The 15778-nt window shown below is 38.8% G+C and overlaps 1 protein-coding gene across 7 annotated transcripts in view; it reads right to left on the bottom strand.

The window, feature by feature from the left end:
- Positions 1–15778, bottom strand: part of rcan3 (regulator of calcineurin 3) — a 142851-nt gene that overhangs the window by 67248 nt on the left and 59825 nt on the right. Inside the window, exon 1 of one of the 7 annotated variants that reach the window (XM_043717673.1) lies at positions 13758–14100. The exons of the other annotated variants lie outside the window; for them this stretch is intronic. Coding sequence (XP_043573608.1) covers positions 13758–13844 — 87 coding nt within the window. The 5' untranslated portion in view covers positions 13845–14100. Of the gene's footprint in view, positions 1–13757; positions 14101–15778 lie in introns of those variants that run through there. 7 annotated transcript variants of the gene reach the window in all.

The raw sequence follows: 15778 nt of genomic DNA on the forward strand, positions 1-15778 counted from the left end.
CAGTTCTAGCAAATTTCCCTGCCAGTATGTTAGTCCCTTTCCAATTTAGGTGCAATCCGTCCTTGTATTGGTCACTTCTACCCCAAAAGAGATTCCAGTGATCCAAAAATGTGAATCCTTCTCCCATTTCCCAGCTCCTCAGCCATGCATTCATCTGCTCTATCCTCCTATTCCTGCCCTCACTAGCTTGTAGTACTGGGAGTAATCCAGATATTACTACCCTTGAGGACCTCCTTTTTAAATTTCTGCCTAACTCTCTGTAATCTCCCTTCAGAGTCTCAACCTTTTCCCTTCCAATGTCGTTGGTTCCAATGTGGACAATGACCTCCTGCTGGCCCCTCTCCCCCGTGAGAACATTCTGCACCCTCTCTGAGACATCCTTGATCCTGGCACCAGGGAAACAACACATCATTCTGCTTTCTCTCTGCTGGCCACAGAAACGTCTGTCTGTACCTCTGACTACAGAATCCCCTAACACAATTGATCTCTTGGAAGCTGACGTACCCCTTGTTGCATTAGAGCCAGTCTCAACACCAGAAATTTGGCTGTTTGTGCTACGTTCCCCTGAGAATCCATCATCCCCTACATTTTCCAAAATAGCATACCTGTTTGAAATGGGTATAACCACAAAAGACTCCTGCACTAGCTGCCTACCACTCTTACCCTTCCTGGAGTTAACCTATCTATGTGACTGTATCTGAGACTTTCCCCCCTTCCTATAACTGCCATCCATCACATACTGTTGCTGTTGCAAATTCCTCATCTCTTCTATCTGTCTCTCCAACCGATCCACTCGATCTGATAAGATTTGCATCCAACAGCATTTCTGGCAGATATAATCTGCAGTAACCCTTAAACTCTCTTTAAACTCCCACATCTGACAAGAAGTACATATCACTGCAAAGGCCATTTTTGCTCCTTCACAATCTACAGACCCAGAAAATAACACCATCTTATTCCTCTACAAACACTGCCCCAGATTAAATTAATAGATATGGCTTATATTTTAAGTTTAATGAAGAGACTTATCTCCAAAAACATAATCAAGAAAGAATCCACTATACTCACTCCTGCAGCGTTTCTCTTGGACAGACTTAAAACAACAATTAACTTATCTGATTCTGTGCTGTGAACTTCGCCCAACCGTTCCTCCAAGATAAGTTGTGAATTTCACTGTTTGTTAATTTTCCCAGATGCACTCCGATGTCCAGTGATACACGGATTCAAACAGCAAAGTTGCTAACTGTGCAGGTTCTCTCTCTCTCCCTCTCTCCTGCACTTCCTCACCATGTGCTTCCTTTGTCTGCTCTTCTCCCTTTTAAAACTGCTGTTGTTTTGGCTTTTTTTTCCCCAAAGTTCCAAAACAATGCAACAGCATATAAAACAGTAATTGCTGCTCCTGGAATTCGAGGAAATCACCTCCAGCACCTAAAATACCTCAAAAAAAGGAGCAGCTCTTACAGCCAGAAATTTTTCCTGTCCTCCATCTTGGATTACCCAGAAACATCCCCAAACTGGTTGATTAGAAAATTTCTTTGTATACCATATAAAAGTACAAGATAGCTGGAGTCATTCTTGTCCTTTTCCAATGAAAACGTTCCACTTGGCATCCCCCTAAAATAGGATACACCAGACTGGGCATTCAGCACATCATGCAATCACTTAGAGCCATAGAGATGGACAGCACAGAAACAGACCCTTTGGTCCAACTTGTCAGTGCTGACCAGACATCACAACCCAATCTATTCCCATTTAGCAGCACTTGAGCCATATCCGTCTAAATCCTTCCTATTCATATACCTATCTAGATGCATTTTAAATGTTGCAATTGTACCAGCCTCCACCACTTCCTCTGGCAACTCATTCCATACATGCACCATCTTCTGTGTGAAAAAGTTGCCCCTTAGGTCTCTTTTATATCTTTCCGCTCTCACCCTAACCTATACCCTCCAGTTCTGGACTCCCCCAACCCAGGGAAAAGACCTTGTCTATTTACCCTAACCATGCCCCTCACGATTTTATAAACTTATCTAAGGTCACCCCTCAGCCTCCGACGCTCCAGGGAAAACAGCCCCAGCCTTTTCTGCCTCTCCCTATAGCTCAAATCCTCCAACCCTGGCAACATCCTTGTCAATCTTTTCTGAACCCTTTCAAGTTTCACAACATCCTTCCACTAGGAGGGAGATCAGAAATGCAGCAATATTACAAAAATGGCCTAACCAGTGTCATGTATAGCCACAGCATGACCTCCCAACTCCTGTACTCAATACTCTGATCAATAAAGGAAAGCATACCAAACGCTTTCTTCACTATCCTATCCTACCTGTGACTGCACTTTCAACGAACTATGAACTTGCACTCCAAGGTCTCCTTTTTCAGCCACACTCCCCAGGACCTTCCCATTAAGTATATAAGTCATGCTCTGATTTGCCTTTCCAAAATGCAGCACCTCACACTAATCTAAATTAAACTCCATCTGCCACTCCTCATCCCATTCGCCCATCCGATCAAGTTCCCATTGTACTCTGAGGTAACCTTCTTCACTGTCCATTTCACCTTCAAACTTACTAACATTATCGCCTATGTTCATATCCAAATCATTTATATAAATGACATAAAGCAGTGGACCCAGCACTGATCCTTGTGGCACTCCACTGGTCACAGGCCTCCAGTCTGAAAAACAACCCTCCACCACCACCCTCTCTCTTCTACCTTCGAGCCAGTTCTGGATCCAAATAGCTAGTTCTCCAAATAGCTACTATTCCAGAAGATCTAACCTTGCTTACCAGTCTACCAGGAAGAACCTTGTCGAACATCTTACTGCATGTAAATCCTTTCCATCAGGATTCCCTCCAACAACTTGCCACAACCGACATCAGGCTCACTGGTCTAAAGTTCCCTGGCTTGTCCTTACCACCTTTCTTAAATAGCAGAACCACTTTAACCAACCACCAATCTTCTGGTACTTCACCTGTGACTATTGATGATACAAATACTTCAGCAAGGGGCCCAACAATCACTTCCCTATCTTCCCAGAGTTTTAGGGTACACCTCATCAGGTCCTGGGGATTTATCCACCTTTATGCCTTTTAAGACATCCAGCACTACCTCCTCTATAATATGAACATTTTTCAAGATGTCACCATCTATTTCCCCACTTTCTATATCTTCCATTTCCTTCTGCACAATAAACAGTGATGCAAAATACTCGTTTAGTATCTCCCCCTTCTCCTGTGGTTCCACACATAGGCTGCCTTGCTGGTCTTTGAGGGGCACTATTCTCTCCCTAGTTACCCTTTTATCCTTAATGTATTTATAAAATCCCTTTGGAATCCCCTCAACCCTATTTGCCAAAGTTATCTTGTGTCATCTTTTTGTCCTCCTGAATTTCCTCTTAAGTATACTCCTACTGCCTTTGTACTCTTGTAAGGATTCACTCGATCTCTCTTGTCTATACCTGACGTATGCTTCCTTCTTTTTCTTAACGAAAACCTCAATTTCTCTAGTCATCTAGTATTCCCTACACCTGCCAGCCTTTTCTTTCACCCTAACAGGACTATTCAGTCTCTGGACTCTTGTTATCTCATTTTTTTGTTTGAATGAGAATTCGTGAAGGCCTCCTGAACCACATGAGATGATGCTTCACACCAAGTTGATCCCAGGTTGCAAACATAATCTCCAGAGACAGAGGCTGTCTGCAGCAGGCTAACCAACAACACAGCACAATCACCAGAGCACCAACATGCCAGGTCAGCCACAATGGTTAACAGACAAAAAATGTCCCTAACTTCTGACAAAACATCTGTATTCTTTGATTATTACCTTGTTATGTTGACTAAAAAAAATCCACCCATCTCTGCAGGCAGTTCAAATGAGAACTCTGTGTCGACAAGTTGTTATGGAAGAACCAGTGCCTTCCTTTCATGTGAAGTTTGGAACATTGCAATCACTAGTTCAGGGAACATTCTTCACTAATTATGCACAAGATTACTTGCTGTGAATTAGTCACTAGACAATTACATAATATGTGGAATCTCCTGCATCAGCTCATCGCATCAGTTGCATTTAGCACCTAATCATCACACCATTCTTCTGTGATACAGAAATCTAGTATCAGCTATGCTGTTTTGTCTTGGCTCTGAATTCTATGCCATGCCTGAATGAGAACACAAATCTGCCTCCTTGCTGCAAGTAGACCAGCCACTGATGATTCATGCTGAAGATTCCAGTCAGTAGTACTCACAGTAAAAGTGACAATTTATGATTCACAGTAAAATAAAGCATTCATTTTCAATAGATTGAATAATAAGGAACCAGTTGAAAATGCAACCATGTTATAGTTGTAGCACTACTCCAGGCATAAAATTATAATTCATTCTAGTGTAGTCTATAAAGTGAATGTCACAATTTCATTTTGATTTCACCAGTGGCTTTATTTAATGGTCTTATCGAGACAATTTCTCTGCTGAGAATCGACTTTACCATTTATCTAAAGGCTGCAGATCAAATTAGCAGGAATTGTGACAAAGCGCCTTTGCAATAACCACTGTCTAGTTTCAAAGTCCGGAGGTGAAGTATGAAACTTCTTTAATACCTCCGTTTTACTTAGATCTCTGTGGATACACGCTATGTAAAAGTCAGCGTTAACACCTGCAAATAACATGCCTGTGGAGACATCATGCTGAGGCATGTTGGCTTGAAATTGCATCATGATGGCAAGGGCCAGAGCAGTTACAAATCTGTACTGGAGTAAAAAGCTACCATCAAACGGGCGTTTTATCCATGGGAACCCGAGGGTTCAATGACTTTTGAACTATTTACAACGCACAATTCCAGACCCAAATATGAAATGTGATACCATTTTGTCTGTCCTGCTTACCTACTCAAATAATATGTTAGCAAACGTATATCTCTGTAAACATGTCATACTGAACTTACTTCCTACCTCAAGGGAAAACATTGCCACAGCATGACAACAACACAGATTGTTTCCATGAACAAAAAATGGCTGCAGAAATTATTATGATTTCAAAGCAAGGAAATTATTTACCATATTAAAAAGGGTCCAGAATGATGTTCATGATCCTAATATCATTTGACCTTTAAATCCACTGTGAAGAACACCATTGTGACTTTTCTTATACAATGCCATGGGAGATCAACATAGAGAAATACTAAATGTAAAAACACACCAACTAAATACATTAAAATAATCTTATACTGATGTCATACTCATGGATATTAATGTTATTTCTTTTGGAATTAGCAGCAATTTGTTTTAAACTGATGGGAACATTCTAATACATAACATGCAAATAGGGGATGGTATGCACCTTCATAGCTTATTCCTACTGGGCACAAAAAAACATGCAAATCAAATTGAGGAACGTGGAATTAGAGAACGGTACTGTATTCATTATATAATAGCACCAATGCAGAGAACAAGCATTAAAATCCCACCACGTAGTTTTGAGAATTTGAATTCACAATAAAAATATTTGGAAACAAAAAAGATGTTAATCGGTTAAAAAAAGACCATGAAATCATTGGTTCTACAGAAACCCACATTACACAAATGACCGACACAGAAGAAGCTTGTCTGCTACTCTACTCCTCTCCACACAACCATGTTTTCTTTTCACTATCCTCTGAAACAGCAAAGTACTGAGTCGTGTTCAAGCACTGCAAAGAGAAAATGCGATCAATAGGCAGATCACCGCTGCTGCCTTACAGCAACAAAGAATAGATCCCACCTGGAAAATTTATGTGAAAAAGACTTGCTGACCATTTTGTTGTACCGTGAACAAGCATTTCGTAATGTGTGCAAACAAGTAAATGTCCTTTGCACTTCTACAGTCCCTTGTCTTCCAAAAGCATAAAAAATAAAATTTGTCTTTCTTGAACCAAAAGTAGATGCCTCCATACTTTCCCACACTGAACAGCCCCTTTAGTTTTGCTGCCACTCACTCATCATGTCTATGCATTTTCATTACTTGCTATTCCCATCCAGATTGGTTATTCTGCCTCCCTGACTTTAAGAGTCATCTAAAACCTGGATAGCATGACTTAGTTATTTGTTAACTCAATTCAGTATTTGTGGTAGAAATCTGAGACCGTAGAACAGCTCCCATTTCATAATTCTCAGATCCTAGCAAAGTGTTTTCCGTTCATCTCCAGTTTCTGACTCCTATCACTAAACCAATATCATAAGGCAACCTCCAATTTTAACTGCCTTCATTTTAGTAATAATCTCTCACTAAAATTTAAGTGCCTTCTGAAAGTCTATTCAGACATGTACGAATAATCCTCTAACTACCATGCTAGTAATGTCTAAAAAAAGCAGAATGACATCAGTTATATGTGACCTAACCCACCTGATCACAGCTAACTCTCTTTGTTAATTTCATACTTGCCCAAATATTCAGTCACAGCCTAAATCTTTGGTCCTGACAGAGTTGTAGAAATTCCCAGTTCCGTATAGCCAAACCAAAAGAAAGTGTCCTCAATGATCTGATTTCATTCCAGGTGGCAGATGTAATGGGAAGAACTTAAACCGGCCTACAGAGCTGCAGGATGCCAGGCAGACTGTGGGAACAGGGCTGGCTCAGCAGTCCAGGACTGTGTTGCAGTTTTGACAAACGAACAAAAGGCCTCTCGTCCGCATTGCTGACAGAATTTCACTCCCACCCCCCATACTCCCTGTGTCATATTGCATTCATACCTAATCATGCCACCCATGTCCCTTACATACCTTCATGATCCATCTCATCTTACATGCCAACCTATCCCCCACTGTATATCATGGCCCTTTTAATAATCTTTATGCTAACTTAGTGTTAACCTATGCCATCAAATATCCTACTATTCTTTGACTTACATTCTCCAAGCCTTCCGCCAACTACTTAATACCTAATAAAATCAAGCATTTGTATTCATAGGCTCACTTCAAAAACTTCAAAAGCATTGGAGCTGAAAATGAAACTGTGAACTGATAGGCACATCACTGTGATATGATAGATTATGAAATCAGTCATGCAGCATAAGTCCTAGAGAATTAGCCCTCAGGCTGATATCAAAAGACACTGAAATAGCAAGCTTTTTTTTTACATTACTGTCTTTTTAAAAAAAAAATTAAAGGCTATATGATTTAAATGCCCTGATAGCTTGGCAGTTCACTTGACAATGACATTCAGTGTATCCATCTTTCTCTTGCATCCATGTGTACTTTTAACAACTTCAAAGGGCATTTGGCCTCTTCTAAGGGCTCTCTACCAAAGGTGTTTCTGGACCAAAGGATTCTGGACCTAAGAAGTGCACATCCAGTAATTTAAATTGAACCTAACTGCAGGTAGCTTCAACTTCTGATGTGCAGTTAGCTCCATGAAACACAGATGTGCAAAACACAATCTGCACTCTTTCTCCAACCCCCTCCACACCACAGCCCCACCCAGCCACCCTGCAACCCAGAGAATATGAGGGGGCAGGGCTTGGCACTTCTAGAATTGAGCTTTGAGTGTAATTGTGGCCAAGATAGGGACTAAATGGCACTGAATACACCATTCCAGAAGTCTTGACCCTAAAACTGGCTTCCACTATTTTCTCAGGAGGGCAATGGATGCTGTTTGACCCTCCCCATCAGCACAAAAGTGTGTGCCACACTATTTCTTATGTTAGAATCCAATAAATTCCTGCAACTGATACTAAATGATGGTTCTGTAATTGATTTGCTTCTCCTTCCCTCCCTTCTCAAATACTGGGAGTGACATTTGAAATTTTTTAATCCAAAGCTCTAATTCATTAAGTTAGCAAATTCTCTTTTTGCTTATTTATCTGATTAGGATGGTTTAGTGTGTGCAAACCTCAATGAATGTGAGACAATAACCCATGGCTGATAACTTTCTTATATTGATTAAAGCCTGCGTAGTATGACTTTCCTGTCACTGTGATAATTTAAACTATTATAAAGATATTCCAGTACCATTAGTCTCAGTTGTAAATCATTTTGCTTAAGACTCTCTATTTAATAAAATGAACTCTACGTTCAAGTTTTCCAGAATTTACTTTTTTTTCCCAAGGAAGTATTAGACAATAATGGAAGTAATCACGTTATGTTATTCTATTGGCACCAATTTAATTAAAAATTATAGTCTTTCATACAGTTCAGCAGGAATTAAATACTTTAGCTAATAGTAGTCCTTTGGCAAATTAGAGGTGTCAAAGGACAGCAACTTAATTAATAGGAATTTTATAGTTTTATTAAACAGAAATGCTACAGTATAAGGTACTAAATATTTCAAATATTAAGTAATTGTAATTTATACTTACAGTTTCATAACTTTTTGTAAAATACAGGTGAATAAAATGGCTTTAAACAGATTTAAGTGCTGAACTTTCAGAAGCGCTTAATATGTTATCAGTCGAAATGAACCACTTCATATGTCTGAACATCTGACAAATTGCATAAAGTACAGTCTATATACTTCACAGTTTTAAGTGACAGATGTTCTATTATTAAAAATGGTACCATGAGAAAACTTAGCCCCCAATCTTCAATGCCAAACACCGTCTGGAAAAAACAAATCTATCAGTCAATATCTTACATCCGGGCAGTCAGACAATTCTTCTGGTAAAGTGGTTTTAACTGACAGGAACAAGAGAGTAGGCCAATCAGCCCCTCAAACCTGTTCCACCAGTCAATTAAATAATGGATAATATGTACCTCGACCTAACTCATCCACCTTTGCTCAACACCAAAGTTACCTAATTGACTCTTTTCTGTGAGCAAGCTCTTTGTTGTACAATGCAATACATTTAAGATTGCCATAAAGATGCACACGCAGAGGGAACATTAGTTCCCTAGTGATTCCCATAGCTGTATTGACTGTTCTGGACAATATTCTGGATTGTTTCATGGCTCCACACTTCAGAGGAAACATTGTTCCATGTCCCTTGTCATCGTTATCTAATAAAGTTCAATCAATCAATCTCGGTCCCAACAGCTTCAATTTAAATAATATCCACAATCTTTGAAATAAAAGCATACTTCCGATTTCTACTACTCTTTGGCGAAAAAGTTCTTTGTGAGTACACCACTGCAAGGTCTAACTCTGATTTTAAGATTATTGCTTCTTGTTCTGGATAGGTTCAATATACCACCCTAACAAACCTCTTTTATTATTATACATTCAAAATTAATGTCTCTACAATCTTCTCTCCTTATTGGGAAAACAAGCCACAATTATGCCAGTCAGCCGAACAGTTGAGATCACACTAATATTCTCATATATCTGCACAAATTCCATTGTATCTGTACTGCATCTATTCTGAGTTAACATATCCTTAGAGGTTATGTTGTGCAAAGCTGAATACGATATTATAGATGATGTCAAGTGAAGTATAACATCTTCCTCTCTGTATTCTAACCTTATTGAGATGAATGCCCACATCTCATTAGCTGCTTTCAGTATTTTTAAAACTCAACTTCTCACTTTTAGCGATTTATTTCAATAGATACCCAAATCTCTGCATCGCTACAATTCCTAGTTCCTTGCCATTCAAAGCAGACTTAGAGAAATTTGTTAATGTAGCTGCTGGATTTACTGGGTAAACACTACTGCAATAGTGAGCAGTATTCTGCAATGGTGTTACCACTTACACAAGTGAGTTTCCCTGCTCATTCGAATTTGTTTTTCTTGAACTCAAAGTGGATAATTTCATAAGGCCCCACATTGAACTCCATTCCCCACAGTTTTACCCATTGATCTGTCTATGTTCTGTTTTGAATTTATTTTCTCATTTGTGTTTCCAAAATAGGTTTCCACAATAAAAGCAAAGGGTCTCCAGCTTAACCAGACTGTGCTGGAATCCCAATTTCAACAGTTCTACACCTAAACTGCACACGCAGCTATGCAGTTGATTTCAGTCAGATGCAAATTTAATTAGAGATGCCCAAAACCTGACTTGTGGACTACACACTTTACAAGAAAATGTCAAATCTTCCCAGAACCAGCTACATATGCAATACAACAATTGACTTTAGTCAGATCCATAATTATATAGTGGTATGTCCAAAATATGACTTGTGGGTTATAGGCTTTACAGGGTAAGCTCAGATCTTATTGAGGCTCTTTAGAGAGGGAGAGTGCCCTTTTGGATAGATACAAGAACATAAAGTGCTTTTTGGAATGCTAAAAGTAGGGATGAATGTATGTAAAAATGGATAAGCTTATTGGAACTATCAAGCTGTCAAACCTTGTGGATTTTAAATAAAAAGAAACAGCATTTTTTAAGATCAGTGTGTGCTATTTAATTGCATTTGTTGATGTAAGTCTAAGGAGTATCAACACAGTATTTGTACTGCATTACTAATTTTAAAAAAAAAACAGCCTTGAGATGGGATTGTCATTGGTTAGATAAGCATTTACTGACCATCAGTCTTTGCACTTGCATAGGTGGCAGTGAGCATCTCTCTTGAATCACTGAGACCCTTAGAGGTAGGTACACTCACAGCAGTATTAAGAAAGGAGTCCTAGGATGGGACAAGGCCAGCAACAGGGAAGGTTACAACCTATCATTATTACAGCAGGGTACTTGTTAATTTATAGTTTAACTGACAGACTAGTTATAAACCCTTTGCAATAGGGCTGTTAGTACAAATGCTTGTTTTTACAAGGGATTGAATAACTGAAGGATTTAAAATCTAATTTTTTTGTTATAGTTGTTTTTATGATGAATTTTAATCAATAAACACTTAGGAACTGCATATGATGGATACTGTGAGCATTGGCATTAAATTTGTAAGGATTTAGGATGATGGGTAGGACATGAGTTGGCATGCGTTATCACTAGAGTGGCATAGGCTATCTCAAGAGTCATGTGGATAGGTACAGTGGCATGGTTAGGAATGGAGTGTATGAGGTGCCAGGGGTGGTGGTTGGGGTGCAGGAATTGGTATGTGTTGGCAAAGTGGGAGTGGGTGCTGAAGTGTAGTTCTTTATTTCTTGCTATTTTTCCTTACACAACTGAGATGAAATCATGGACCATTGAGGGTGGCCTTTTCACACAGACCTGGCAATGAGTAGTATCTGTAAGCTGCATCTGCAATGTTACACTATTTCCAGCTCATGGGGAGTCACCCTTGATCCCACAACACGTCCAACTCTCCCCCGTTGCCAGAAGCAAAATTAGAACATCCGAGACACATTCTCCAAATTCGGGTTTGTGGAATCAAGAATTTTCCTGACCCTTTGCATCCAATTCAGGAACAATGGGACTCAGTGTCAGCTACAAACCTGACCATCCAACTTCACCTAAAACACTGCTGTGTCTAAAGAAAAGCTGAGTCCTTAGTACAGAACCTTGTGGAACAAGCCTCATCACATCCCACCAATTAGATCGTGCTTCTTTTATTCTAACAGTCTAAAACTGCCTAAACAATATTTTATAATGATTTTAATCTGCATAACATGATTGCTTTGAAATTGCACACTTCCAATTTCATCAGTATTAATTTCTACAGTACCAGGTTGGGCCAGTTTATGGTCTATTTTAACTTGAGAGGCACAAGTCATCATGCATCCATTGTAACCTTGCAGGAAAACAAGCCATTCAGCAGCTCAAATGCTGATACGAGAATCTAAACAAGACTAGCACAAATTAAAGAGAGAAATGCTAGTTTCTGTCTTTTGAAGAATTTGTACACCAATCTGATGGCAACGTCACAGATTTCTGGATATCACATAATACATTGGATATCAACACAACCACATGAAAATCTGCCCATGTATGTCAATTACACAAAAAGTGGGACAAATCTAACCCTGTCAATTACATCCGAGCAGTCTACTACTGATCATCAGCAAAGTATTGGAAGGTGTCATCAACAATGCAATCAAGTGACACTTGCAAAGGAATAACCTGCTCACTTACATTCAGTTTGGGTTCCACCAGGGCCATTCGACCCCTGCCCTCATTATAGTTTTGGTCCAAACATAGACAAAAGGGTGAGCGTGAGCAAGATCAAGGCTGCATTTGACAAATGTGGCTCAAAGAGCACTAGCAGTAGGTATCTATCTAGCAAAAGGCACATGTCAAACATGCAATAGCAACTTCTCCATTTGCATGGAGGAGTTCAGTGCCAATAACATACAAGAAATTTAACATCATCCATGACAAAGCAGCCTAGTTGACTGGCACCCCAACCACCAACTTCAACATTTACTTCATCCACCACAGAACACACACTGGCAGCAGTGTGTACCAGCTACAACATACATTGCAGCAATTCAACAAGGCTCCTGAGACAGCACCTTCCAAACTTATGACCTCTACTGCCTAAAAGGGCAAGGGCAGCAGATACACGGTAACACCAATACCTACAAGATCTCCTCTTAAGTCACATACCAACCTGACTTGGAACTGTATCGTCGTTTCCTCACTGTCACCAAGTCAAAATCCTGTAACACCCTTCCTAATGCCATTGTGTGTGTCCCTACATTCCAAGAACTCCATCCATTCAAGAAGGCAGCTCATCACCATCTTCTCCAAGGCAAATGGCAAAGGATAATCAATTCTGGCTGAACCTGTGACACTCATATCCATGAAAGAATAATGAAAAGAAAAGAAACATAAGGAGATATACCTTTTCTAATAATATACTTGAATTCAACCTCACTCATTGCACCTGTCTAAACATTAATTCTTTCCATGCGATAGCCAATTTAGTGTTAAATGTGTCAAAATACAACACATAGAAAGAATTATGTTGGATTAAAAATTTCAATTTGTACAAAATCATCAGGGCCACTGAAATCACAACCTAATAATTGAGAGATAAATACACAGCAAGATCTCAGAGGTTAAGAAAGGCATTATCCTAATCCACCCACAGTAAAATTTTCCAAACATAGCCTCAAAATAATGTTTATTTTAAAGGCAGAGTCCCTTTCTTCTCCCCAGTACTGTTCACCCAGGATTTTGGTTAGGACAACACGAATAACTGCAGATATTGATCAAGGTCACCTTGCAGATTGTCAGGAGGAGAGTGTTACTGACTGCAACTAAAAAGGTGGAACATTCACCACCATTTCCCTCATTCAATTCCCTCAACATCTTCATTCCATTCTGTGCTGCTGTCCAGGGGGAAGAAGAATCAAGGATATTCGCAAATTCAATACTTAATAAACAACGATTATACACTGCACCAACAAATAATTCTTCATACAGGGTTTGAAAATCGTTTTGTTTGTGTGTCTAAAATACAGACAAATATTCATTCACACACATAGATTAGATGCACTTTTTAGGGGAAAAAGTAGTGGAAAAAGGAAGCCTCATATGCCTATCTGAACACTGAAACAGCTGGATTACATTGTGGACTATATTTTTCCAATGTTGGTATCAAATTAAAAGACTGAAAAGTCATAAGTCTCAGCATAAAGTACCAGATACATGTTGGAGTAAATTTAAGCAATATTTTCTGTGCTATCAATATTTCCCTAGGTATATATTAATTGAAGTTTAACTTTTCAAAAAAAACTAGGAACACAACAATTACTGAAGAGTTTAAACATATTTGTTATACAGATAGACAGCTACATTTAGAATTCATGCCTGACTTTAGAAATGATTACTGTTCATATCATGTGCTTTGCACCAACATAAATTGCAGTTTGATCAATTCAGCCATCATAATATGCCAAAGCAGGAGTGGTCCAAACCCAAAATATTTTAAAAAATTAAATGAATGTATTCCATACCTGGACCTCTTGGTTTGTGAATATTTGCTCATTAACCTCACATGCAACTAGCACTAACAGTTCCCACTCCATCTTCTGTGCTGGCATTCTTCAATGTGCTTAATCTATTTTTGTAGTTTTGCACTCTCGCTTTTTCTCTCTCCCACCGTGGCATATGAAAAGCCAGCACTTCGGACCTCTAGCAGAACACAGTTTTGCTGATGCCTCTGAGCATTACCAATAACGTTATGAAACACAATAGAAAGAAATTAAAAGACAGGCTTTTTGAAAATCAGCAAACGATGATCCTGCTTACAGCCAGCTCAGAACTGCACTCCATTTGCCTTCAGGAGATAAATGCAGGCACTGAAAACTGTACATAGGGATTTAGTCCTGCCAGTGACATCACTGCAGCACTGACCTGGCATGCTAATTAGCTCCTTTTTCACAATTTGTACACGTTGTTCATTTTATACACCAAAGAGACTTTGAAAGCAAGCAAAAAAATCAACATTACATTAAATGAACATTTCAAAGAAATTGAACAGTAAATATTCCATATTTGTAAGTGCTGTCCAATAAATAAAGTGCACAATAAACAAGCCTGCTTCCACTAAATTTGGATTATCTGCGTGTGGTATCTCTACAAAATCTTTTAAGGAGATTTGAAATTTCTGCTGCCAATGTTTCTGGTTTTCACTAGATAATTTTCTCAGGTTCAGTGTGACAAACCCTTCTCTTATGTTGTATGGCTGTACTCCACACAAACCAGAGTCTGCTCTTATTTATGCAATATCTGGTATTTGTTGTGAGCTCGGGGTTGAAGAAAAAAAAAATCCTTGTTATTACATTTCAGTTTATGGACACATCAAATGCAAGACAATAAAATACTTTATCAAGATAATGGTTTAGGCTATGATCTTCCCAACTGACATATTGAACTTTAACCAGATAAGTGAATGGTAACAAGAGCAAACAATAGATTTACAATAATTAGGAACTTAAATATTTCTTCTTGGGACACAGGAAACAACAGTCATTTCTGCATTAACACTCAATTGAAAGCTGGACCTGAAATAAAGTCAAGGATTAAACTGACACTGCAGTTTGGTGCTGACCTATTACAATATAAAGCTGATGACTTCAGAAGGTTTGCTAAAATGGAACAATCAGCCAAAGATTTTTTAAAAATGTTTTGAAAATAGGCTATAACAAAAGAAATTACAAAAGTAATTTATATGCCAATCAAAAAATGTACTGTGAACAGATCAACACAATGCCAGTGTTTGAATTACATGGTTTAAACTCCCGTCTAGGAACAAATTACCCTGCTAAACTCAATTGCCAACAATCTAATTTCTGCATTATAGAGAAACCATTTTGAACATCATCAACTAGGAAAACACGTTACATGTTATGCATCAGAAATCATCAGATTTAAATCTGGTTTACTTTATTTAATCAAACCTATGAGTAGCAGTCACCCACAAGACAGTCAATAGCATAATTCATTTCAAAGAGAAAGGCTTCACTCTGTCACACATAAACTGATCAAGAAAATTTACAAGTATAAAAATGGCAGACAGCCATAACGAAATGATGCATTTGACCACCATGAAGCCCAATCTACTGCACCCATCACTTAAATTCCTTGGCGGGACAATACATATAAATGTCCTGAAGCCAATCGAGATGGAAGAAAATCTACAAACCACCTCTCTGATGACAGGTGATCACGAAGCTTCTAAGACAGCTCAGATATGTCACTGTACATTCCACCTACTGCTTAAACATTATTGTCTGTCAGCCACAAGTTGGGAACTTTGTCCTCACTTTTTTTGAATGTTTGCGGTGAATTCACACTCATTACACAAAACCACCATTTTTTTGCAAAGACAAGTCTTTGAGAAAAGGCAAAACCTGCTTACATTTAGCCCAGTTCTATGCCTGCATTATCCTGATATACAAAGCTCTCATCCCTTTAACCTAATTATGTGAAGTAGTCAGTTCATTGTGGTTTCTGGTGTGGCTCATGCATAAAC

This window comes from Chiloscyllium plagiosum, chromosome 27, assembly GCF_004010195.1.
Source record: "Chiloscyllium plagiosum isolate BGI_BamShark_2017 chromosome 27, ASM401019v2, whole genome shotgun sequence".
Classification (NCBI taxonomy): Eukaryota; Metazoa; Chordata; class Chondrichthyes; order Orectolobiformes; family Hemiscylliidae; genus Chiloscyllium; species Chiloscyllium plagiosum.